Source organism: Calypte anna, chromosome 3 (assembly GCF_003957555.1).
Source record: "Calypte anna isolate BGI_N300 chromosome 3, bCalAnn1_v1.p, whole genome shotgun sequence".
NCBI classification, from domain to species: domain Eukaryota; kingdom Metazoa; phylum Chordata; class Aves; order Apodiformes; family Trochilidae; genus Calypte; species Calypte anna.
Genome location: NC_044246.1, coordinates 90,081,591 through 90,109,385, shown reverse-complemented (window position 1 = coordinate 90,109,385; position 27,795 = coordinate 90,081,591). Strand labels below are relative to the sequence as shown.

General features: G+C 45.3%; 1 protein-coding gene across 1 annotated transcript in view; it reads right to left on the bottom strand.

The window, feature by feature from the left end:
• Positions 1–27,795, bottom strand: part of KHDRBS2 (KH RNA binding domain containing, signal transduction associated 2) — a 411,839-nt gene that overhangs the window by 230,813 nt on the left and 153,231 nt on the right. Inside the window, exon 2 of the mRNA XM_030447738.1 lies at positions 12,022–12,149. Coding sequence (XP_030303598.1) covers positions 12,022–12,149 — 128 coding nt within the window. The remainder of the gene's footprint in view (positions 1–12,021; positions 12,150–27,795) is intronic.

The following is a 27,795-nucleotide window of genomic DNA, read 5'->3' as shown; positions in this document are numbered from 1 at the left end:
ACAGTAAATCTTATATCCTATATGATAGCATCACTTCAAATTGAAAAGCTATTTTAGATCTGGCTGGTTGTAGTTAATTTTCTTCATAACAGACTGTAATCTGTGTTTTGGATTTGTGACCAAAGCAGTTTTGAAAAGGCATTGATGTTCTAGGTATCGCTTGCACAGCTTCTGATTCTCACTTTGCCTCACTAATGAGTAGGGTGGGAGTGGTTAAGAAGCTGGAAGAGGACACATCTGGTCCCAGTTTATCAAAGGGATATCCTGTACCCTATTCATCGTGCCCAGCAATAAAAGCTGGAGGAAAGGAGAAGGGGGGATATTTGAGCCACAGGTTTTGTCTTCCCAAGAAACTGTTGCTGGAGCCCTGCTTTCCTGGAGATAACTGAAGACCTGCCTGCCAGTGGGAAGCAGTGAACAAATTCCCTGTTTCCCTTTGTGCAAATTATTCTCTGTTTACTTGTACACGCACCATTAGTTTTAGCTACTAAACTGTCCTTACTTAAATCCATGAGTTTTCCTCTTTTAGCCTTCCAATTCTCTCCCCTGCCTCCTGTGGGGGAGAAACCAAGAAGCTCTCCTGCCTACCCACAACAAAAGTCTTTCCAGGTATTTTAAAATTCTTACAATAAATACTGTGGTTTACATTAATAGGAAAAGGATTGTTCCCTTTCAACAAGACATAGCATAATATATCTTATATATGCCATTCTTACATATGTTTCAGTATTACACAAAAATCTCTTCCACAGGATTTGTTTCTTTAAGCCTGCTATTTTTAAGGATATTTTCAAAATTGTGTTAAAGAACCCATTTGCTGTCAAGTAGTTTCTTGTACTGCCCCATACTTTAAATATTGATGTTAAAAATGCTAACATAACTTGTAACATCCTCTTAAATGCCAGAAGGAAAAAAAACCCAAAATCTAAGCAAACCAAGAAACCTACCAAAAACCAAGTAATCCAAAACTGATCACAAATTAGTTTTTCATCAGTACATATCATTAGCTTAGTTCTGTTCCTACTGATGTCAACAGTGTTGATAAAAATAATCCTAACTAATGGTCTGGTGTACTTCTCATAAAGTATAAGTCCAGTTTGAAAGTTTTGTTAATTCTGATTCACTGTGTCTTTAGATATAATTATTTTCTTTTCACTATGCTTTTTAGTCTTTAACCAGCAACACAGGTAAATGGACATCACCTACATTCTATTTTTTATGAAAAACCACCAACAGGCTTGTTTGCTGACCTTACACTGACAACAATGAAGACAGATTTTAGTCTAAAAATCCTCACTTATTTCAAACAGCAGAGGAAGAAACAATGCTGCTGTAATTACCAACAAACCCCCAAATATCTTCATTGTAGGTGGAGCTCATCTCTGCAATCAGTCATCCACAAACTGTGTATCATTAATATGAAGTCATGCTCCTAATTAGGATTATTTGTTAATCCAGGCTGAATTCCTGTCTGCTCTTTAACTTATTTTAATAAAGTAGTATTACAAATCATTTTTATTCCTTCTTCCACACCCCTCCCCCCGAAATAGGAATAATAAAATAATAATGGAGAATAATGACAGATTTTTGGAGGCTTAGAAGACAAGAGACACAACAAACATTCCCACTGGTGAGTGGATAGGACTTGTCTGTATTCCACACCTCTGCTACCAGCTACTGTTTCTCTCTTGCTGATATTTTTATTTGCCTCATGTCCTGGGTATGTTGTGCTTTCCAACCTGTCAGCTCCTTGAAAAAAAGATTAGTTGAAGACTTATTGAGCATGTTGAGTACAAAGGGTGTCTCCAATTCAGTTTAGGCCTTTGAGTGCTCTGAATATGAAATGTTAAATTGTAACTACTCTAAAAGCCTACCAAGAAATATGGAAGGTAATATTGCATCCACCATAATAGCACAGAGTAAGCCTTTGTAAATCACAAAGTAGCAATTTAGTGCTCCTGTCTGTAATTTTAAGGATGAGTTCAAGGAAGAAAACAGTAAAAGCTGGAGGCTGAACTATATGTATCTGCATGTATAAATAAGGGAAACTTACCCTGCAAAAAATCTTTCAAAATTATATAAACAAGGGGGGAAGTACTTCAATGTCGGGAATACTTTTTGCCCCACTTGTTTTTTAATCATATTGCTGCTGTTTTAATTAGATTGCTAAAGATTTATACAGCTATGGATGGTTAAATGAAACAGAGAGATGAATCTGTACAATGCTATCTGGAATATGTGTTATCCTCTGCAGTCAGGAGAAGTTTTATGAAGCAATTTCTTAAGAGGTCTGTACAGAGCAAGATTTCTCAGCATGACAAATAGGTTGGCTAATGTTGTCGGAGATGATTTGAACAGGAGTGTTAGCAAAACAAATCTTTAACAAAAATGGGGAACTATTAAAATCTAGTTACTTTCTGTATCCAGCCAAGAGTTGTTCAAAATTGGCTTAGGCCCTGGAAATGCTGGTGTCAGGTTTGATCTCTTGATGGAAAAGGTAGGTGGAGAGATAGATGGTTTAAAGGTCAGGTCCTAAGTAAGCAGAGAAGAAAAATTAGTGTGTGTTGTTTTCGTCATGTTTTTCACTGAAAGAACCACACAAGTATTTCTCAGAATTATGAAGCATGTGTTGTTACTAAATGCAGGACAGAAGATTCATTTGAATTTTGTTTTTTAGTATAGTTAGAAATACCAAAAAAATGTACTGAATAGTGGAGTTACAGCACTCGCAAGAAAACTTTGGAAAGGTGGAATGAGGTTTTGAGGTTTGAGAGGTTTTGTCTTTACAGTTGAAATACAAGAACAGATCAAGAAAAACAAAGAAGAAGATTAACTGATTTTATTCTTTATTCAAGAGTTCACACACTTGATTTTACTTGAATTAGCTGGGCAGTTCATACTGTAATTTGAATTTTGAAATATTGCTGCCAGTAGATTTGAAAAAAAAAATTATTGAAATGGAAAATATAGATTAATAGGAAATTTGTTATAAGGTATAAATGAAATAGTACACACCTCAAAGATACTTTTTCTAATGTGTGAAAAGCTTAATTAGGGTCTGCCCTTTCATGAGTAAATTCTTTTTATTCGAGTACCTTTTCAAGAGATTTTCCTGGACCTTAAGTAGAAAACACTTCATGTAAATTTTCTACAGTAATTTTTTCGTAAGTCAGTGACTCCAGAAACCAGAAATTTAAGGAAAGCTTCAAAAATTATTGAATTCCAGATTTAACATAGAACATACATAAACAAGATTTTGCCCCTATTATTCCTGGTGTTCTCCAGAACTGAGATTATGGGCCACAACTAGTCTTCAATATGAAAATTAAATTGGCCTTAAAACCAATAAAACCTTAAAACTCCTATATATTTATAAAAAAATGATAATTTCTTACAAAGATGCACATTCAGTTAGTTCCTCAAAACCTGGTAGGGGTAGAAATCTTTCAAGAAAGCCTTTATTTAAACAGCTATTCACAGCATCTATTTCAGTGCAGGACACTTCATCTAAATGAATAATTTTCTGCCTTCTGTTGTTCAGGCATCTCTTTAAAAATTCATTGAAAAAACAGAACTAAAATAATCTCTAGATTTACCCTGGCATCAGACTAAACTCTAGTATGCTTCCAAGTATTTTTCTTGTCTTTCATGGGAGAAAAAAATATACCAGTAGGGCAGGAAAACATCCCTATTCTGTAGTTAGACACTTAGGTCTGTTTCTATTTATTAAGAGTACTGGAGATTTTTTCCCCCCCATCTTCTGAAACACCTCCAGGAATGAGTGGCTGATAAAATTTCCCTTTTGCATCAAAAAGGTCCTCATTGCATTACAGCAATATAAATCACAGTTTGAAGTCCTGGCTACTCACAGAATCGACAGCCCAGGTCCCCTTTTTCTTTGAAATTTTGTATTTTCTTGTCCATCTGCCTAATGGATCTATCATTGTATCTTCTTTCTTCCTATCCTACTTAGGAGGAAACAAAACACACAAATCACCTGGAGATGACTAATATTAGAAGAACTTTTTTGAAAGCAGAGTAGCAACTGTCAGGTTTGAGAGAATGAAAATATAAAAGAATGCTAAATAAAAATCACCATATTAATTGTATGAGCTCTAGGTTAAAGATAGAAAAGCTCACCCTGCACAATGGCTTCTCTAGCACCAGGGAGTTTGGATGAGTTATGTGCTTTAAATCATGGGTTTATGAAGTATGAAACAATACAAACAATATTGCTCAGTTCTCTATTGTTTTATTTGAATCTTTAAAGTAGTAAATAATACACTGCATTATTAAAGATTTTTTTATATACATATGATTGTTTCTTTCTGATTTGTCAGCTGTTTTATGTATCTGCACTTAGTGAAAGCAAAAGTAATGAACGAAACAATCCAACCCTTAAGGATGTAAATCCAGCTAAGCTGAAGCCAGTTAAAACATGAGCTGAAGCCAGCACAAAAAGGACAAAATTTCACCCAAGTCAACATTGTTTTAACTTACACTATGCACTGGATAAGCTTGGAAACTAAAACTTTCTATATTATGTGCTACATAGAGCTAAGGTTTAAACCAAGTTCTCAAATTATTAAACTGTACAAAGGAATACATTTTCAGAATCACAAAGAAAGGATATGATTACACAAAAAAATTGAGAGTCAAATTACTGGTTAGTAAATAAAGTCTATAATAAAGTTTGATTTCATACTTTAAAAATAATTCACAAATTTATGCCAAGAGAAAAGGAATTCACCCTGATTTCTCAGAAAATCTTTGTAGAAGGAATTAAAAATAAAAACTTGAGGTCGAATTTGTTGGAACACTGGACTTTGTTTGTCAAGACATGTCAATCAGTAGATAACTGCTTGACAGAGAAACAGCATATTCACCACTTCAGAGTGGCCTCCACACTCACTCCTGACCATTCTCTAATGCAGTAACAAGCTGCTCTTTTTCCTTCTTCCTATTTCAAGTTCAATAATTTCATTTTTTTTACTCCTCCTATCTCTTACCCCCATTATGTTCCTTTTCCTAATTTTTTCCCTCATGTAATGAAGCACCACTGCACATTCTTTTCTGTGAATTGAACCTAGTTCCCATCCTCTAGCCTATATGCTCTTTCCTCCACCCCAGGCATGACTCTTTTTTCACTCTTTCCTCATAATGAAGTTTTATTTTCTAATGATACTGTGACTGAAGTTTCTTTTTATTAATTTGTATATAAATTTTTTGTTTTTCTTGCAATATTCTTACCATATCTTCAGCACTATGTGACATCTCCTGCATAGTATCAATTTCATTTTTTCTTTCACGTTCATTGCTCTAATTAAACTTCCAGATATGCTGAACAGAAACATCAGTCATTTTGTTTCTCTGTATGAAATACTACTAAATAAAGTATACCAAGAAAGGAAGTTCTTTTCATTTCTGAAATAATGCAGAGAATAATATTGATAGATCTGTCACAGCTAGGATTCCTCTGAATTACTTCAGGATTTTTTTTGCTGATACATTTTTAATATGGAGTTGACAAACTACAAAATACAGTAATGAACTAGAGTAAAACTTAATAGGGGGAATTTCAGAAACAATTCTCAGCTCAGTTGATACACAACTTCTAGTACTAAGATATGTCGGCCTCTTACATTTCTAATCTGATCTACACAGCAACATATAAGGGAAAAATACCTATTATATACATATGAGAAAGGGATGCTTCAAGTCGCCTAATAAATTTTATCTGTGTAATGAATTACATACTTGATAGAATTGATGAAGGACTGATCAAATGCTGATAGCTGCCTTACTGCTGATAACTGGACAGGACATTCATTAATACAATCTGTGTTCAAGCTCATGGGAGCTACTTGTAATTCCATATGCAATAAAACAAAATTATCCCATTGACTTATACTGAATTTACTAGAATGAGTAAAAGTACAAAAAGAATTCTGCTGCATTGGGCTAGTGTGGCAGGGCTTTGGAATCGGGGAGAGGGGGGGAGTGAGGAGGGGGGTGTAGGACGACGACGATGACACCGGGGTCTCAGCTGTGAGAAGCTGCTGGAAGCTCCCCCGGCCCCAGCTCCGACCCCGCCTCTGGACAAGGCTGAGCTGAATGGGGGAGCTGCGGCAGGTTCAAGAAGAGGGAAATGGCAAAAAGATGGGCAGGGCAGAGGCGAGAAGAAGATGAGAGCGATGCCAGGGCAAAGATACAAGGTCCCTGAGGAAAAAGGAGGAGGAGGTGCCCAAGCAGATTTCCTCGCAGCCCGTGGGGAGATGGTAGCTGTCCTGCAGCCCACGGAGGAGTGCCTGAAGGATGACGGTGGAGCAGACATGGATTTGCAGCCTGTGAAGGATCACAAGAGAGCGGCAAATGTGGAGCTGCAGCCCTGGAGGACCCCGTTCCAGAGGGCGTGACTGCTCCTGAAAGCAGCTGTGACTCAGTGTGCAGCCCAGGCGGGAGCAGTCAGTGCCTGAGGGACTGCACCTGTGGGAGGGACTCATGTTGGAGGGGTTCCTGAAGGACTCTCTCCTGTGAGAGGAACTCCCATGTTGAAGGGGAGGAAGAATGTGAAGAGTCCTTCCCCTGAGGAGGAAGGAGTGGCAGAAACACCGTGTGGGGAACTGACCCTAAACCCCCAGTCCCTGTGCCACTTGGAGGCAAAGCAGGAGTGAAATACCTCTGGCGGGGAAGAAGGGAAGGGTGGAGGGGAGGTATTTTAAGATCTGGTGGTGGTTTCTCTTTCTCCTGTTCTGATAAATGAATTTTTTTTGTCCCTAAGGTGACTCTCTCTGCTTTGTCCATGCCATAATTAGGGAATTAAAATCTCCCTGTCCTTATCTCAGTTACTGAGCCTTTGGGTGTATTTTCTCCTCCCTGGCCCACAGTGGGGGTGAGTGAGCCGAGGCCTGGTTGGTACCAGCTGGGCCTAAACCTTGACACCTGCAAATGGTTATTTCATCTAAAATATGTTTCAAACGCCCTCTAAGAAAGTTTTAGTGGAAAGATTCACTCTGAGGCGTAACATACACACTCAAAGAGCATTACTTTGTTGATCAAATCACTTGTGAATTTTGTTTTTAAAACACCCTAAGAGATTTTACCTGAACAAATAGATTTCAAGAGCAGTCACTCCAACTGACATATTATATAAAACGTTCCCAGTTTAAAAAATTACTCAGAATGAGAAAGGTGAATTCAGCAGAGTCATTCATCATTCAAGCAACCATCATGAGCCAGGGAAAACAACATAAAGACTCTGAAATTTAACTTTTTTTACAGTAGACATTAGCATTAGCTTAAGTCTTTTCCCCAGTACAGATTCTAAAGGAAGGTGCCAGCCTTTCCAAGGAAGAGGGCTTGATTCTGTGTTTGGCTTTTTTCCTCAAAACTAGTAGTTAAACATCCAGGAGGAAGCCAGCAGGAGTCAAGAAGCTCAGATGAAGTTGTCATCTGGGCCTTTGTGCAGGGAGGAGGCTTTAGTACACTGCATCCTCTGAAGACAGTCAGCCTGCCTGTCATATTTTTCACCCCTTCCAGTTTTTGGTTGGGTTTGTTTTTGTTTTTTGTTTTCTTTTTAATCTACTCTTTTCCCATATTTAATGATACTTGAAATACAACATTCAACTGATAAATCATGCAAACTTTGTGAACAAGCCCTAGGTATTTTCATGCAAGTTTTAAACTGAGCAGCTGCAAAAGCTGAAAAAAAGTTAACATATAGTCTTGTCTTCTGATTATTTTTGTTTGTCTGCCTTAGCCAGAACCAACATTATGGAAGTGAAAAAGGGGCACTATGAGACAGGAAAAAGGATCAACAAACACCAGACAATGCATCACTGTTCCAGAAGTTTTGAGATTATTAAATCATAGAATCATAGAATCATAGAATCCTAGGGGTTGGAAGGGACCTCGAAAGATCATCTAGTCCAACCCCCCCTGCCAGAGCAGGGCCACCTAGAGTACATCGCGCAGGAACGTGTCCAAGCGGGTTTTGAATGTCTCCAGTGAAGGAGACTCCACAACCTCCCTGGGCAGCCTGTTCCAGGGCTCTGTCACCCTTACAGTAAAAAAATTTTTTCGAATATTCAACTTGAACCTCCTATGCTCCAATTTACACCCATTACCCCTTGTCCTATCACTGGTAATCACTGAGAAAAGCCTAACTCCATCTCCCTGACACTCGCTCCTTACATATTTGAAAACATTGATGAGGTCACCCCTCAGTCTCCTTTTCTCCAAACTAAAGAGACCCAGCTCCCTCAGCCTTTCCTCATAAGGGAGATGTTCCACTCCCTTAATCATCTTCGTAGCTCTGCGCTGGACTCTTTCAAGCACTTCCCTGTCCTTCTTGAACTGAGGGGCCCAGAACTGGACACAATACTCCAGGTGTGGCCTCACCAATGCAGAATAGAGGGGGAGGAGAACCTCTCTTGACCTACTAACCACACCCTTCCTAATGCACCCCAGGATGCCATTGGCCTTCTTGGCCACAAGGGCACATTGCTGGCTCATGGTCATCCTCTTGTCTACCAGGACCCCCAGGTCTCTTTCACCTACACTGCTCTCCAGCAGGTCAGCCCCCAACCTATACTGGGACATCGTGTTGTTCTTCCCCAAATGCAAAACTCTACACTTCCCCTTGTTGAACTTCATCATGTTTCTCTCTGCCCAACTCTCTAGCCTGTCTAAGTCTCTCTGAATGGCCGCACGGCCTTCCGGTGTGTCAGCCACTCCTCCCAGCTTAGTGTCATCAGCAAACTTGCTGAGGGTACACTCTATACCCTCATCCAAGTCGTTGATGAAGATATTGAACAACACTGGTCCCAGTACCGACCCCTGAGGGACTCCACTAGTCACACACCTCCAACCAGATTCTGCCCCATTGACTACAACTCTCTGACTCCTTCCTTTCAACCAGTTCCTGATCCACCTCACTACCTGATCACCAAACCCACACTTGGTCAACTTATCTACAAGGATGCTGTGAGAGACGGTGTCAAATGCTTTACTGAAATCAAGATAAACCACATCTACCGCTCTTCCATCATCTATCCACCTAGTAATTTCCTCATAGAAGGCTATGAGGTTAGTCAAACATGATTTACCCTTGATAAAACCATGCTGACTGCTCTTGATGACCCCCATGTCCTTGATATGCCTGGAGATAGCGACAAGAACAAGTTGTTCCATCACCTTTCCAGGGATGGAGGTGAGGCTGACCGGTCTATAGTTACCCGGGTCCTCCTTTTTGCCCTTTTTGTAGACTGGAGTGACATTTGCTATTCTCCAGTCCTCAGGCACCTCTCCTGTTACCCATGACTTACTGAAAATGATGGAGAGTGGCCTAGCAATGACCTCCACCAGTTCCCTCAGCACCCTTGGATGCATTCCATCTGGACCCATCGACTTATGGATGTCCAGATTACTCAGCTGATCCCTAACCCAATCCTCATCTACTATGTCAAGCTCCTCATCTATCTCGACTACTTCTGGGGCTAAATGAATCTGGGGCTCATGCGGAAACCCTGCAGGAGTAAAGACAGAGGCAAAGAAGGTGTTCAGCACCTCTGCCTTCTTTATATCCTCTGTCACCAGGGCTCCCATCTCTGGCTACATAGAGTGTATATACTGGCTACATAGAGTGTAAATGAGATGCTGTTTTAACTTGGGCTGCTGAGATTTAGAATAATTAATCTCCGCCAATATCATTGCTGAACCACCAAATAACACCTTCATCTCTTTTCTTAGATCTCTAAAGACAGGGCTGTGTCTTTAACAAAGCTGGTAATGTAAGACAGTTTGCAATGACACCCTTAGATTTATTTTCCTGATTGCACCAGCAATTTCACAAATTGGACTGTAGACAGTTGAGTACAGACAATTTTAAAATACTTATTCTACATTTTAAAGAGTTCTTTAGTCACTAGAAGGCTTTTGTGTTTAGTTAACTTTTGCTTAAACATGAAAATGCTGCTTCTGACTCTACTGTTATCACTGAAGGGATCCACCCTCACTACAGCTGAACCTACACACCATAATACATCTTTAGACCAAAGGTTCCCTTGAGGCAATTTCTATGTCCACATATAGTTAAAACAAGAACAAATGGTTTTAATAGATTGATCAAGTTGCTATATAGTAGTCTGTAAACCACAATTTTTCCTTTTCACCTGGTCAGAATTTTTTTCCAAAGTGTTATACTCTTGGACACTTTCTTCAGTTTTATGGAGCCCTACTCACCCAGCCCTAGCTTATCAGCAAACAGTGAGTGGATAATTTAAAATAACATTCTTTCAAATGTAAATACCTCTGAGGTGAAATTATACAGCAATTCTTTTAACTGTTTTCGAAGTCCAGGTCTGACTGTCTGCTCTTATTACCATATTCTGATAAATGGGTGAAATAAATGTCTTTTTTTACCCAAATTCTACTTTTTTTTGTTTGTTTTGTTATTTATAAAGCAGTCTGAAACAATAGCTGTGTACTATTTTTGCACACTTTAACTATCATAATGTAAGCAATTCACCAAGAAAAGATAAGACACCAGACCTCAGCAGTAAGCTCTTTGGTACAAATGGCAAAAGCAGTCCTTGAAGGATGGTTACTAGGTGGCAGAAGGAAGCCTGCAGTTCTGGGAGTAACTCCATATCAAGCATGGAATATTGTGATCAAATCAACTACAGAAACTTTCCAAGAGTGCACTTTGCCTTAATGAACAAGTATTTAGTTTCCACTGCACTGATTTTTTTGTTTTATTGCTCAGAATTTGTAGAAATGATTTATATCTGTTAATAATCATTCATATAACTAGCACATTAAAGTACATTAAGTTTAATTCAATCCTATTCAGGCACTATACTGGACAGATTATTGCATTAGTCTTTTAAATACTTTGTCTTCATTCTACTATCCTCATCAAATAAGATTCTGAATAATTATCACATTTTTATGAAGTTACACAGTACAATTAAATTTTTATCAAGAACTTCAGTTCACCTATATAAGATTTGCACAAAGTACCACAAATATCAACAAAGCACCTCAGGCTATGCACTAAGAAAGTAATTCTGTATAGGACTGCATGCATTACTACAGTCTTTACTATTTGGATGATTACATTACCTCAGTTTTCTGTTCACTAGTCAGGAGGTAAATGTCGGCTGGAATCACTGAATCTTATCACTGAATTTTTTTTACACCTTTCATTTTGTTTGATAGGCATTTACCCATCGTAATTTATTGCTCTTACTGATGATAAAGCAAAAAGATGAGAATGTAATCAAGGCTAATGAACCAAAAATTGTGATAATAAATCAGCAAGAAAAAAATATATGCTTCCAATTTCAGTTTGAATATAATCAGAACAACTGGTTACGTAAAATATAACACTGAATACACACAAAGAAAATCAACATTGTCTTCTTTCATGTAAAATAAAAACTGAAACTTCAGACAAGCAGCTGAATTTGGAGTTCTGTTGCAAGAAAATGCATGGCACAAGGACATTTCAGTTTTATTAACAGGCACATACCTTATTGCAGCCATAGCTTGCAGTAATAATACTAATTTAAAAACTTACTACACAAGAGAAAATACTCCAGCTCCTGAAAATGCAGCACACTTCAGTTAACTTTTCAAAGCTACTGAAACATTTTTGCTATATTCTGAAAGAATGGTTTTTGTTCTATCATAATTTATTTTCTAAAAAGATAGTTTGTGGGAAAACATAAGAAAGCATCTAAACAATTTACCTAAGGACCAACTACAAAACCCACCTGGAAAAAAAAAGTCTCAGTCACTTCAATAGCTTTTTTGAATGGCCCTTTTGAAACACAGAAGTTAGAACATATAATAGCAAAAAACAGGCAAACTCAAATAAGAACTTAAGTTCTGGTTGTTTGGTATCTTTTAATATTGTGAAGCCTGCACACTAACAGTCAGTAAAAAGGATTAGGTATAAGACTTTTTCACCATTCTATTAAGAAAGATTAAACAAGTGTTAGACAATATTTACAGTACCTTTGGATATTGTTTGACAGGGATCAGAACTCTTTCTGACAGCTTTATATTTTTGTTGCTGATAACATCAAGATATTTCTTTTCTTCATCTTCCTTCTTGTCTTCTGAACCCTGAAATTTTTCAATTTCTGAAAAGTATTAAAAAAGCAAGCAATCAGTGCCATGGTTCTTCTCATCCTCAGAAACTTTAAAATTACAAAACATTATACAGACTGTGCACTAAACACTTGTGCTGTTTGTACTCATGTGACATGTCTCTGAAAAAACCTGGATTATCATCAGTGCTGGGAGGCAGAGGTGACACTCCACAGGTGACTCCTCTACTAGTTCTTCCACAGGTGAAACCAAAGCCAAATGATCTCAGTGGGAGGAGGAACAGATAAGACATTTGGTTCAGTTTATCTGTTGTTTAAAGAAGATCACATCATCACAGCTTAATGCTATTTTCTAAATATGGACTGCTAGAATTAAGTCAACTGCAATGGCTAACTTTCAATAATTGTATTAAAGAACTTTTTCACTGTTACAGCATTTCCATTCAAATGCTTCTGAATTACTTAAAGGTTGTACATCATAACTCCTCCACAAATACATACTTCATTAAAGAAATGCAGTTATATAGTAAAAAATGGTACATAGAAGAACATAGAGAGAATTTATGAAAGCAACCCAGGTTGAATAGCTTTGACATTCTTATTTCTTCAAGCTCTATAATGAACAGATAATAAGAAACAATTGAATGCATTATCCTGTAAAGAAAATCTGTCATCTGAGAGATACTTGATAGCATAGGTACTACCAAAAAATCTGAATGTGCAGCAGTGTCACTGACACCAAAGAAGATGTCAGTCATTTAATGAGTTATTTATACTTATGATAACTGAAAAACAGACAGCTGTGGGTCTGAGGAATGTGGGGATTAAAGGCCAGGAAAGAAAGCATGGAGTAACACAATGACAGCAATCTGTAACAAATTTACAGATTTCTTTTACTTGTACAAAGTCTAAGAAAATCTAATTAAGATAAGAACCCCATTTCATGATTTGTTACTAAACCCTGAAGCTGCCTATACTAGCTCAAATTATGCATTTAAATCCGCCAGTTGCAGACAGACCTCAATGCCATAGCTATAAGCATTTTAAAATGTTCAAAAATGCATAAAGGAAACCAGACTGGATACAACTTCAATAATTTAGGATTAAGATGTTACTTTAATAAAGACTAAAACTATAAGGAGGACATGTTTGATTTTTACTAAATCCTTTCTTCTACCTCAAAAAACCCATGGTATGTTCCATTCAGTGAGACCTAGCATTATAACGAACAACTTAAAAAGCAATATTCTACAGGAAAATATATTCTTATGCAAGCTTACCCTATACCTTCCTATTTGTTCTTTACAATTGGCTGCAACACAATTATAAAAAAGGTTGGGCTATGGGGGTGCAGCAGAAAGAAACAAAGATGCCTTACCAAATCAAAATTCCCACAAATATACAGCTGTGAGATTCTGCTCAACACCAGGGCAGTCCTGAAGGATGAGATACCGGGCAAAATTTGTTCCCTTAGACCAGAGGTTGTCTCTTCGGCGTGTGATCTACAAAACTAAGTGATGTCTTTCCTCAGGCATAAAGCACCACAGTTCCTCCAGCAGTGGTCATGCCGGTAGCAATACTGAAGCCATAGAGAGGAGCCAAAGCAGGTCCCAAAGCTGGCACCTCACTTGGCATAGTATGTAGCAAGGCCGCCGCTACAAACCCTCCAGCAAAAGGGGAAATCAGAAGCACAGGGCTCAGGAAGCAACTCATAACCAGTAGCCAGGGTAACCCCCGGTGACATCAACCCGTTCAAACTCTGGGGCAGCCCTGGAGGGCCACAGTGCTGTCATCCTCCATTAGAGACAGCTGTCCGCAGGTAGGGAGATGGATCTCCGTACCCCGGGCTGCCTTCTCAAAGCACAAAGACGATTTATAAAGACGGGCATAGCCACAGCTCTCAGGAAGCTGGTCCCGACTAGCTTTGGCCCCAGGCTTGGACTGTTTTTTCTGAGACGTCAAGAACTCTGAATTCCTGCCTCCACAGAGAAGTCAGTCACCATCCTGCCCTTGGAGGAGGACACACTAGGACGCCCTGGTGTCACTTTAACAGACACGCTGCGTTCTCTGGCAATCTATGGCAGAACAAGCAGGTAAGATCTAAACCCTGAACACCAAGTCCAAGCTCAAACCAGGGAAAGGCAGGGAGGTCAGAGGAGAAGCCCCATTTCCTCAAGGGAATGGCAGGAAGCAAGGAAACGATTCCGGCAGAGGTCGCACAGCCCTGAAAGGTGCAGAGCACAATAGCACATACCATCAAGGAGGGTGCTACACTACTGCCTGCTATGAAGCTAGTATTACAAATCGTCCTGCTTATCACTAAAACTGCTCCTGCATCAAAAGTGTTGTGCTGTGGGAGTGCAGAGTGAAGAGAAAAAGCTGCACTAAAAGGGACAAGTCAAAATTCCTACAAATTTACAGCTGTGAGATTCTGCTCAACAGCAGGGCAGCTCTGAGGGATGAGATACTGGGGAAAAATTGTCCCCCGAGACCAGAGGTTGTCTCTTCTGCGTGTGGTCTCCAAAAGCTTTGTGATGTCACCAGAGAGCCAGGGTAACCCCTGGCGACATCAACCCTTTTAGAATGCAGGACAGCCCTGGAGGGCCACAGTGCTGTCGTCCTCCGTGGGAGACAGACGTCCACAGGTAGGGAGACGGATCTCCGTACCCCGGGCTGCCTTTGGAAAGCACAGAGAGGATTTGCCAAGAGGGGCGCACCCACAGGGCTCAGGAAGCTGGTCCCGACTTGCTGTGGCCCCAGGCTTGGACTGTTTTTCCTGAGAGGTCAGGAACTCTGAATTCCTGCCTCCACAGAGAAGTCAGTCACCATCCTGCCCTTGCAGCAGGAACACACTAGGACGCCCTGGTGTCACTTTCACTGTGCCACGCCACGGTCTCTGGCGTTCTGTGGCAGAACAAGCAGAGCCCTGAGGCAGAGTGGGAAGCTCCTCAGTGACTGACTTGCACAGCTTGGCAAGCTTCCTGCAGGTTGCATCTCGTCTGCAGGTGCCATCTCCAGAGCTTTGCAAATCTGCTCTGTAATTCAAGATGGACATGCCAGAAAGCGGCACCTCTTCCCCTGTTCCCAGCACCAACCAGGGGACCCAGGCCGAGGATCCAATCTGCCCAATCTGCTGGGGCACCATCACTGACGAGGCCTCTGTGAGCAGGTGCAGGCACACTTTCTGTTTTTCCTGTATATTGGACTGGTCCCGCATAAGCGCTGTGTGCCCGATCTGCCAGGGCCCTCTCTTTTACTTGGATCGCAAGGTGGGACACAATGACTATGAGCGGTACCGCATGGTGCAGTACACCAGCGCAGCCATACAAGCTCTAGCAGAGAGAGCTCGGTCCCGCTTTGCAGCAGGGATGCAGCAGCATCCTTCCTCGGGCAGCCAGCACCACGCTTCCTCCAGCAGTGGTCATGGCGGTAGCGATGCTGGAGCCCTAGAGAGGAGCCAAAGCGGGTCCTCGAGTCAGCACCTCACTTGGCGTAGCATGTGGCAAGGCCACCGCTACAGTCCCTCCAGCAGCACCAGCAGCACCAGCACACGTCTGCAGCACAGGGCTCAGGAAGCCACTCGTGACCAGGCCCCAGCCCCAAGGCCCGAACGGGACGTTCCGACCTCCTCTGCAAGGAGCCGCCACCGTCAGCGGGGACACCGGGTTTCCTCCCGGAATGGGAATGAGCAGGCTACAAGGAGTCGATCCCGGCACAGGTCCCGCAGTGCTCAGCATCAAAGACGGCGGGAGCAGCAAAGGGAGAGGAGCAATAGTGATGAGGACCGAACCCTGAGGCAGGCAAGGCACATCCAAGCTTCTTCTAGGAGAAGCAGGGGCCACCAGAGAGGACATCGGGTTTCCTTCTGGGACGAGCAGCCTACAAGGAGCCCATCCAGGCGCAGCTCGCTCAGTACTCGGCGCCAGACACAGGCGGGGCAGCAAAGCAGGAGGGATCCTGAAGACAGGCAAGCTCTAAGCCCTGAACACCAAGTCCCAGCTCAGTCCAGGGGAAGGCAGCGCCGTCAGAGAAGAAGCCCCATCTCCTCCACCGAACGGCAGGCAGCAAGGAGCCGATCCCGGCAGAGGTCCCGCAGCCCTGCCAGGCGCAGAGCACAATAGCACATCCTATCAAGGAGGGTGCTACGCTACTGCCTGCCCTGCTGCTAGTGTCAGAAGTGGTCCTGCTTCTCGCCAAAACTGCCCCTGCATCCAATTGTGAAAATAACATCATATCCAACTGCATGGCCTGGGACTGAGCATCTCTTCTCCCCTAAAGAAGGCTCCTGGAAACCTAAGGGGACCCTTCCAAGGCCCTTGGATGTTGTGCTGATAACAGAAGAGAAACTTGACTGCTGGCTTTCTCATACGGCTCCTGTCATGAATATAGTTTTTCCATTAAAATTAGGCATCCCATAGAAAAAACATCCTTGTGTTATCTTTAAGAGTTACGTCAAAACTTCATAAAAAAATAATGTTCTTCCTGTCTGACTCTCCAACCTACCAAAAATTGAAATCTACATATCCCTTTCTGCTGTCAACATTTGCCTCCCACTTAAAGGAGTGCAAGTCTATCCTGCATCTTTCTTATCTGGCTTTTCTCATTCCTGTGTTTGCAGTCCTGGTATTACATCATTAAGAAACATGACCTACTGTGCCAAGGTCAGGCCCTCAAAGAATGATCCCTTTCAGCTGATGAGAGTTACTTCCAGAATGGGAATATCACCAACCAAGAGACAGAGAGAGAGCGAAAGAAAGAATGTGGCAACTCAGGCTGAGGTGCCCTGGAGACACGCGGCTGTTCAGGTGTTGGGCTGCACGGAAGGTTTGAGCCTCTGGTCACTCACACCAGAGGAAAGCAGTCCCAAGACCTGTGTACGCTGTGATTGGGGGAATGACCTGCTCAGCCTGGTGGTAGACCTGAAAGGGGGTGGAGAGGTTGAGGAATATAAACCCAAACTTAGATTTCCTATCTTCCTTTCTGTATGGGCAACTGATTTTTACTGCCTGGATATTATTTTGATTCTATCCATAGCAGTCTCAGAAACTTGCAAAGGTATGCCAGAGGGACTGATTCCTCTTGAAATTATAGCATCAGTAGAAATATCTATTTACTAGTAGAAAAAAATAGAATACCAATAGTATTAAAAAAAAATTGTTAAGCAAATTGGCAGTCTTTCCTCAGTAAAATTAACAAATAACAACAAAGTCAGCATCAGCACATGTTGGATAAAGGAAAGACCTGGGATGCATTTTGAGTGTAGTGGCCTGCTAAGTGCAGTTGTTGATAAAATTAAAGTTATAGCAATGTGAGCTACAAGATATATTTTTTATTGGATTTGGAAGAATCTTAGTCAGAAATGTGTCAGAATGGTACTACTTCTCACCAAAACTGCTCCTGCTTCCAAAGGGTTGTGCTGTGGGAGTGCAGAGTGAAGAGAAAAGGGACAATTCAAAGAGGGACAAGTCAAAATTCCTACAAATTTACAGCTGTGAGATTCTGCTCAACAGCAGGGCAGCTCTGAGGGATGAGATACTGGGGAAAAATTGTCCCCCGAGACCAGAGGTTGTCTCTTCTGCGTGTGGTCTCCAAAAGCTTTGTGATGTCACCAGAGAGCCAGGGTAACCCCTGGCGACATCAACCCTTTTAGAATGCAGGACAGCCCTGGAGGGCCACAGTGCTGTCGTCCTCCGTGGGAGACAGACGTCCGCAGGTAGGGAGACGGATCTCCGTACCCCGGGCTGCCTTCGGAAAGCACAGAGAGGATTTGCCAAGAGGGGCGCACCCACAGGGCTCAGGAAGCTGGTCCCGACTTGCTGTGGCCCCAGGCTTGGACTGTTTTTCCTGAGAGGTCAGGAACTCTGAATTCCTGCCTCCACAGAGAAGTCAGTCACCATCCTGCCCTTGCAGCAGGAACACACTAGGACGCCCTGGTGTCACTTTCACTGTGCCACGCCACGGTCTCTGGCGTTCTGTGGCAGAACAAGCAGAGCCCTGAGGCAGAGTGGGAAGCTCCTCAGTGACTGACTTGCACAGCTTGGCAAGCTTCCTGCAGGTTGCATCTCGTCTGCAGGTGCCATCTCCAGAGCTTTGCAAATCTGCTCTGTAATTCAAGATGGACATGCCAGAAAGCGGCACCTCTTCCCCTGTTCCCAGCACCAACCAGGGGACCCAGGCCGAGGATCCAATCTGCCCAATCTGCTGGGGCACCATCACTGACGAGGCCTCTGTGAGCAGGTGCAGGCACACTTTCTGTTTTTCCTGTATATTGGACTGGTCCCGCATAAGCGCTGTGTGCCCGATCTGCCAGGGCCCTCTCTTTTACTTGGATCGCAAGGTGGGACACAATGACTATGAGCGGTACCGCATGGTGCAGTACACCAGCGCAGCCATACAAGCTCTAGCAGAGAGAGCTCGGTCCCGCTTTGCAGCAGGGATGCAGCAGCATCCTTCCTCGGGCAGCCAGCACCACGCTTCCTCCAGCAGTGGTCATGGCGGTAGCGATGCTGGAGCCCTAGAGAGGAGCCAAAGCGGGTCCTCGAGTCAGCACCTCACTTGGCGTAGCATGTGGCAAGGCCACCGCTACAGTCCCTCCAGCAGCACCAGCAGCACCAGCACACGTCTGCAGCACAGGGCTCAGGAAGCCACTCGTGACCAGGCCCCAGCCCCAAGGCCCGAACGGGACGTTCCGACCTCCTCTGCAAGGAGCCGCCACCGTCAGCGGGGACACCGGGTTTCCTCCCGGAATGGGAATGAGCAGGCTACAAGGAGTCGATCCCGGCACAGGTCCCGCAGTGCTCAGCATCAAAGACGGCGGGAGCAGCAAAGGGAGAGGAGCAATAGTGATGAGGACCGAACCCTGAGGCAGGCAAGGCACATCCAAGCTTCTTCTAGGAGAAGCAGGGGCCACCAGAGAGGACATCGGGTTTCCTTCTGGGACGAGCAGCCTACAAGGAGCCCATCCAGGCGCAGCTCGCTCAGTACTCGGCGCCAGACACAGGCGGGGCAGCAAAGCAGGAGGGATCCTGAAGACAGGCAAGCTCTAAGCCCTGAACACCAAGTCCCAGCTCAGTCCAGGGGAAGGCAGCGCCGTCAGAGAAGAAGCCCCATCTCCTCCACCGAACGGCAGGCAGCAAGGAGCCGATCCCGGCAGAGGTCCCGCAGCCCTGCCAGGCGCAGAGCACAATAGCACATCCTATCAAGGAGGGTGCTACGCTACTGCCTGCCCTGCTGCTAGTGTCAGAAGTGGTCCTGCTTCTCGCCAAAACTGCCCCTGCATCCAATTGTGAAAATAACATCATATCCAACTGCATGGCCTGGGACTGAGCATCTCTTCTCCCCTAAAGAAGGCTCCTGGAAACCTAAGGGGACCCTTCCAAGGCCCTTGGATGTTGTGCTGATAACAGAAGAGAAACTTGACTGCTGGCTTTCTCATACGGCTCCTGTCATGAATATAGTTTTTCCATTAAAATTAGGCATCCCATAGAAAAAACATCCTTGTGTTATCTTTAAGAGTTACGTCAAAACTTCATAAAAAAATAATGTTCTTCCTGTCTGACTCTCCAACCTACCAAAAATTGAAATCTACATATCCCTTTCTGCTGTCAACATTTGCCTCCCACTTAAAGGAGTGCAAGTCTATCCTGCATCTTTCTTATCTGGCTTTTCTCATTCCTGTGTTTGCAGTCCTGGTATTACATCATTAAGAAACATGACCTACTGTGCCAAGGTCAGGCCCTCAAAGAATGATCCCTTTCAGCTGATGAGAGTTACTTCCAGAATGGGAATATCACCAACCAAGAGACAGAGAGAGAGCGAAAGAAAGAATGTGGCAACTCAGGCTGAGGTGCCCTGGAGACACGCGGCTGTTCAGGTGTTGGGCTGCACGGAAGGTTTGAGCCTCTGGTCACTCACACCAGAGGAAAGCAGTCCCAAGACCTGTGTACGCTGTGATTGGGGGAATGACCTGCTCAGCCTGGTGGTAGACCTGAAAGGGGGTGGAGAGGTTGAGGAATATAAACCCAAACTTAGATTTCCTATCTTCCTTTCTGTATGGGCAACTGATTTTTACTGCCTGGATATTATTTTGATTCTATCCATAGCAGTCTCAGAAACTTGCAAAGGTATGCCAGAGGGACTGATTCCTCTTGAAATTATAGCATCAGTAGAAATATCTATTTACTAGTAGAAAAAAATAGAATACCAATAGTATTAAAAAAAAATTGTTAAGCAAATTGGCAGTCTTTCCTCAGTAAAATTAACAAATAACAACAAAGTCAGCATCAGCACATGTTGGATAAAGGAAAGACCTGGGATGCATTTTGAGTGTAGTGGCCTGCTAAGTGCAGTTGTTGATAAAATTAAAGTTATAGCAATGTGAGCTACAAGATATATTTTTTATTGGATTTGGAAGAATCTTAGTCAGAAATGTGTCAGAATGGTACTACTTCTCACCAAAACTGCTCCTGCTTCCAAAGGGTTGTGCTGTGGGAGTGCAGAGTGAAGAGAAAAGGGACAATTCAAAGAGGGACAAGTCAAAATTCCTACAAATTTACAGCTGTGAGATTCTGCTCAACAGCAGGGCAGCTCTGAGGGATGAGATACTGGGGAAAAATTGTCCCCCGAGACCAGAGGTTGTCTCTTCTGCGTGTGGTCTCCAAAAGCTTTGTGATGTCACCAGAGAGCCAGGGTAACCCCTGGCGACATCAACCCTTTTAGAATGCAGGACAGCCCTGGAGGGCCACAGTGCTGTCGTCCTCCGTGGGAGACAGACGTCCGCAGGTAGGGAGACGGATCTCCGTACCCCGGGCTGCCTTCGGAAAGCACAGAGAGGATTTGCCAAGAGGGGCGCACCCACAGGGCTCAGGAAGCTGGTCCCGACTTGCTGTGGCCCCAGGCTTGGACTGTTTTTCCTGAGAGGTCAGGAACTCTGAATTCCTGCCTCCACAGAGAAGTCAGTCACCATCCTGCCCTTGCAGCAGGAACACACTAGGACGCCCTGGTGTCACTTTCACTGTGCCACGCCACGGTCTCTGGCGTTCTGTGGCAGAACAAGCAGAGCCCTGAGGCAGAGTGGGAAGCTCCTCAGTGACTGACTTGCACAGCTTGGCAAGCTTCCTGCAGGTTGCATCTCGTCTGCAGGTGCCATCTCCAGAGCTTTGCAAATCTGCTCTGTAATTCAAGATGGACATGCCAGAAAGCGGCACCTCTTCCCCTGTTCCCAGCACCAACCAGGGGACCCAGGCCGAGGATCCAATCTGCCCAATCTGCTGGGGCACCATCACTGACGAGGCCTCTGTGAGCAGGTGCAGGCACACTTTCTGTTTTTCCTGTATATTGGACTGGTCCCGCATAAGCGCTGTGTGCCCGATCTGCCAGGGCCCTCTCTTTTACTTGGATCGCAAGGTGGGACACAATGACTATGAGCGGTACCGCATGGTGCAGTACACCAGCGCAGCCATACAAGCTCTAGCAGAGAGAGCTCGGTCCCGCTTTGCAGCAGGGATGCAGCAGCATCCTTCCTCGGGCAGCCAGCACCACGCTTCCTCCAGCAGTGGTCATGGCGGTAGCGATGCTGGAGCCCTAGAGAGGAGCCAAAGCGGGTCCTCGAGTCAGCACCTCACTTGGCGTAGCATGTGGCAAGGCCACCGCTACAGTCCCTCCAGCAGCACCAGCAGCACCAGCACACGTCTGCAGCACAGGGCTCAGGAAGCCACTCGTGACCAGGCCCCAGCCCCAAGGCCCGAACGGGACGTTCCGACCTCCTCTGCAAGGAGCCGCCACCGTCAGCGGGGACACCGGGTTTCCTCCCGGAATGGGAATGAGCAGGCTACAAGGAGTCGATCCCGGCACAGGTCCCGCAGTGCTCAGCATCAAAGACGGCGGGAGCAGCAAAGGGAGAGGAGCAATAGTGATGAGGACCGAACCCTGAGGCAGGCAAGGCACATCCAAGCTTCTTCTAGGAGAAGCAGGGGCCACCAGAGAGGACATCGGGTTTCCTTCTGGGACGAGCAGCCTACAAGGAGCCCATCCAGGCGCAGCTCGCTCAGTACTCGGCGCCAGACACAGGCGGGGCAGCAAAGCAGGAGGGATCCTGAAGACAGGCAAGCTCTAAGCCCTGAACACCAAGTCCCAGCTCAGTCCAGGGGAAGGCAGCGCCGTCAGAGAAGAAGCCCCATCTCCTCCACCGAACGGCAGGCAGCAAGGAGCCGATCCCGGCAGAGGTCCCGCAGCCCTGCCAGGCGCAGAGCACAATAGCACATCCTATCAAGGAGGGTGCTACGCTACTGCCTGCCCTGCTGCTAGTGTCAGAAGTGGTCCTGCTTCTCGCCAAAACTGCCCCTGCATCCAATTGTGAAAATAACATCATATCCAACTGCATGGCCTGGGACTGAGCATCTCTTCTCCCCTAAAGAAGGCTCCTGGAAACCTAAGGGGACCCTTCCAAGGCCCTTGGATGTTGTGCTGATAACAGAAGAGAAACTTGACTGCTGGCTTTCTCATACGGCTCCTGTCATGAATATAGTTTTTCCATTAAAATTAGGCATCCCATAGAAAAAACATCCTTGTGTTATCTTTAAGAGTTACGTCAAAACTTCATAAAAAAATAATGTTCTTCCTGTCTGACTCTCCAACCTACCAAAAATTGAAATCTACATATCCCTTTCTGCTGTCAACATTTGCCTCCCACTTAAAGGAGTGCAAGTCTATCCTGCATCTTTCTTATCTGGCTTTTCTCATTCCTGTGTTTGCAGTCCTGGTATTACATCATTAAGAAACATGACCTACTGTGCCAAGGTCAGGCCCTCAAAGAATGATCCCTTTCAGCTGATGAGAGTTACTTCCAGAATGGGAATATCACCAACCAAGAGACAGAGAGAGAGCGAAAGAAAGAATGTGGCAACTCAGGCTGAGGTGCCCTGGAGACACGCGGCTGTTCAGGTGTTGGGCTGCACGGAAGGTTTGAGCCTCTGGTCACTCACACCAGAGGAAAGCAGTCCCAAGACCTGTGTACGCTGTGATTGGGGGAATGACCTGCTCAGCCTGGTGGTAGACCTGAAAGGGGGTGGAGAGGTTGAGGAATATAAACCCAAACTTAGATTTCCTATCTTCCTTTCTGTATGGGCAACTGATTTTTACTGCCTGGATATTATTTTGATTCTATCCATAGCAGTCTCAGAAACTTGCAAAGGTATGCCAGAGGGACTGATTCCTCTTGAAATTATAGCATCAGTAGAAATATCTATTTACTAGTAGAAAAAAATAGAATACCAATAGTATTAAAAAAAAATTGTTAAGCAAATTGGCAGTCTTTCCTCAGTAAAATTAACAAATAACAACAAAGTCAGCATCAGCACATGTTGGATAAAGGAAAGACCTGGGATGCATTTTGAGTGTAGTGGCCTGCTAAGTGCAGTTGTTGATAAAATTAAAGTTATAGCAATGTGAGCTACAAGATATATTTTTTATTGGATTTGGAAGAATCTTAGTCAGAAATGTGTCAGAATGGTACTACTTCTCACCAAAACTGCTCCTGCTTCCAAAGGGTTGTGCTGTGGGAGTGCAGAGTGAAGAGAAAAGGGACAATTCAAAGAGGGACAAGTCAAAATTCCTACAAATTTACAGCTGTGAGATTCTGCTCAACAGCAGGGCAGCTCTGAGGGATGAGATACTGGGGAAAAATTGTCCCCCGAGACCAGAGGTTGTCTCTTCTGCGTGTGGTCTCCAAAAGCTTTGTGATGTCACCAGAGAGCCAGGGTAACCCCTGGCGACATCAACCCTTTTAGAATGCAGGACAGCCCTGGAGGGCCACAGTGCTGTCGTCCTCCGTGGGAGACAGACGTCCGCAGGTAGGGAGACGGATCTCCGTACCCCGGGCTGCCTTCGGAAAGCACAGAGAGGATTTGCCAAGAGGGGCGCACCCACAGGGCTCAGGAAGCTGGTCCCGACTTGCTGTGGCCCCAGGCTTGGACTGTTTTTCCTGAGAGGTCAGGAACTCTGAATTCCTGCCTCCACAGAGAAGTCAGTCACCATCCTGCCCTTGCAGCAGGAACACACTAGGACGCCCTGGTGTCACTTTCACTGTGCCACGCCACGGTCTCTGGCGTTCTGTGGCAGAACAAGCAGAGCCCTGAGGCAGAGTGGGAAGCTCCTCAGTGACTGACTTGCACAGCTTGGCAAGCTTCCTGCAGGTTGCATCTCGTCTGCAGGTGCCATCTCCAGAGCTTTGCAAATCTGCTCTGTAATTCAAGATGGACATGCCAGAAAGCGGCACCTCTTCCCCTGTTCCCAGCACCAACCAGGGGACCCAGGCCGAGGATCCAATCTGCCCAATCTGCTGGGGCACCATCACTGACGAGGCCTCTGTGAGCAGGTGCAGGCACACTTTCTGTTTTTCCTGTATATTGGACTGGTCCCGCATAAGCGCTGTGTGCCCGATCTGCCAGGGCCCTCTCTTTTACTTGGATCGCAAGGTGGGACACAATGACTATGAGCGGTACCGCATGGTGCAGTACACCAGCGCAGCCATACAAGCTCTAGCAGAGAGAGCTCGGTCCCGCTTTGCAGCAGGGATGCAGCAGCATCCTTCCTCGGGCAGCCAGCACCACGCTTCCTCCAGCAGTGGTCATGGCGGTAGCGATGCTGGAGCCCTAGAGAGGAGCCAAAGCGGGTCCTCGAGTCAGCACCTCACTTGGCGTAGCATGTGGCAAGGCCACCGCTACAGTCCCTCCAGCAGCACCAGCAGCACCAGCACACGTCTGCAGCACAGGGCTCAGGAAGCCACTCGTGACCAGGCCCCAGCCCCAAGGCCCGAACGGGACGTTCCGACCTCCTCTGCAAGGAGCCGCCACCGTCAGCGGGGACACCGGGTTTCCTCCCGGAATGGGAATGAGCAGGCTACAAGGAGTCGATCCCGGCACAGGTCCCGCAGTGCTCAGCATCAAAGACGGCGGGAGCAGCAAAGGGAGAGGAGCAATAGTGATGAGGACCGAACCCTGAGGCAGGCAAGGCACATCCAAGCTTCTTCTAGGAGAAGCAGGGGCCACCAGAGAGGACATCGGGTTTCCTTCTGGGACGAGCAGCCTACAAGGAGCCCATCCAGGCGCAGCTCGCTCAGTACTCGGCGCCAGACACAGGCGGGGCAGCAAAGCAGGAGGGATCCTGAAGACAGGCAAGCTCTAAGCCCTGAACACCAAGTCCCAGCTCAGTCCAGGGGAAGGCAGCGCCGTCAGAGAAGAAGCCCCATCTCCTCCACCGAACGGCAGGCAGCAAGGAGCCGATCCCGGCAGAGGTCCCGCAGCCCTGCCAGGCGCAGAGCACAATAGCACATCCTATCAAGGAGGGTGCTACGCTACTGCCTGCCCTGCTGCTAGTGTCAGAAGTGGTCCTGCTTCTCGCCAAAACTGCCCCTGCATCCAATTGTGAAAATAACATCATATCCAACTGCATGGCCTGGGACTGAGCATCTCTTCTCCCCTAAAGAAGGCTCCTGGAAACCTAAGGGGACCCTTCCAAGGCCCTTGGATGTTGTGCTGATAACAGAAGAGAAACTTGACTGCTGGCTTTCTCATACGGCTCCTGTCATGAATATAGTTTTTCCATTAAAATTAGGCATCCCATAGAAAAAACATCCTTGTGTTATCTTTAAGAGTTACGTCAAAACTTCATAAAAAAATAATGTTCTTCCTGTCTGACTCTCCAACCTACCAAAAATTGAAATCTACATATCCCTTTCTGCTGTCAACATTTGCCTCCCACTTAAAGGAGTGCAAGTCTATCCTGCATCTTTCTTATCTGGCTTTTCTCATTCCTGTGTTTGCAGTCCTGGTATTACATCATTAAGAAACATGACCTACTGTGCCAAGGTCAGGCCCTCAAAGAATGATCCCTTTCAGCTGATGAGAGTTACTTCCAGAATGGGAATATCACCAACCAAGAGACAGAGAGAGAGCGAAAGAAAGAATGTGGCAACTCAGGCTGAGGTGCCCTGGAGACACGCGGCTGTTCAGGTGTTGGGCTGCACGGAAGGTTTGAGCCTCTGGTCACTCACACCAGAGGAAAGCAGTCCCAAGACCTGTGTACGCTGTGATTGGGGGAATGACCTGCTCAGCCTGGTGGTAGACCTGAAAGGGGGTGGAGAGGTTGAGGAATATAAACCCAAACTTAGATTTCCTATCTTCCTTTCTGTATGGGCAACTGATTTTTACTGCCTGGATATTATTTTGATTCTATCCATAGCAGTCTCAGAAACTTGCAAAGGTATGCCAGAGGGACTGATTCCTCTTGAAATTATAGCATCAGTAGAAATATCTATTTACTAGTAGAAAAAAATAGAATACCAATAGTATTAAAAAAAAATTGTTAAGCAAATTGGCAGTCTTTCCTCAGTAAAATTAACAAATAACAACAAAGTCAGCATCAGCACATGTTGGATAAAGGAAAGACCTGGGATGCATTTTGAGTGTAGTGGCCTGCTAAGTGCAGTTGTTGATAAAATTAAAGTTATAGCAATGTGAGCTACAAGATATATTTTTTATTGGATTTGGAAGAATCTTAGTCAGAAATGTGTCAGAATGGTACTACTTCTCACCAAAACTGCTCCTGCTTCCAAAGGGTTGTGCTGTGGGAGTGCAGAGTGAAGAGAAAAGGGACAATTCAAAGAGGGACAAGTCAAAATTCCTACAAATTTACAGCTGTGAGATTCTGCTCAACAGCAGGGCAGCTCTGAGGGATGAGATACTGGGGAAAAATTGTCCCCCGAGACCAGAGGTTGTCTCTTCTGCGTGTGGTCTCCAAAAGCTTTGTGATGTCACCAGAGAGCCAGGGTAACCCCTGGCGACATCAACCCTTTTAGAATGCAGGACAGCCCTGGAGGGCCACAGTGCTGTCGTCCTCCGTGGGAGACAGACGTCCGCAGGTAGGGAGACGGATCTCCGTACCCCGGGCTGCCTTCGGAAAGCACAGAGAGGATTTGCCAAGAGGGGCGCACCCACAGGGCTCAGGAAGCTGGTCCCGACTTGCTGTGGCCCCAGGCTTGGACTGTTTTTCCTGAGAGGTCAGGAACTCTGAATTCCTGCCTCCACAGAGAAGTCAGTCACCATCCTGCCCTTGCAGCAGGAACACACTAGGACGCCCTGGTGTCACTTTCACTGTGCCACGCCACGGTCTCTGGCGTTCTGTGGCAGAACAAGCAGAGCCCTGAGGCAGAGTGGGAAGCTCCTCAGTGACTGACTTGCACAGCTTGGCAAGCTTCCTGCAGGTTGCATCTCGTCTGCAGGTGCCATCTCCAGAGCTTTGCAAATCTGCTCTGTAATTCAAGATGGACATGCCAGAAAGCGGCACCTCTTCCCCTGTTCCCAGCACCAACCAGGGGACCCAGGCCGAGGATCCAATCTGCCCAATCTGCTGGGGCACCATCACTGACGAGGCCTCTGTGAGCAGGTGCAGGCACACTTTCTGTTTTTCCTGTATATTGGACTGGTCCCGCATAAGCGCTGTGTGCCCGATCTGCCAGGGCCCTCTCTTTTACTTGGATCGCAAGGTGGGACACAATGACTATGAGCGGTACCGCATGGTGCAGTACACCAGCGCAGCCATACAAGCTCTAGCAGAGAGAGCTCGGTCCCGCTTTGCAGCAGGGATGCAGCAGCATCCTTCCTCGGGCAGCCAGCACCACGCT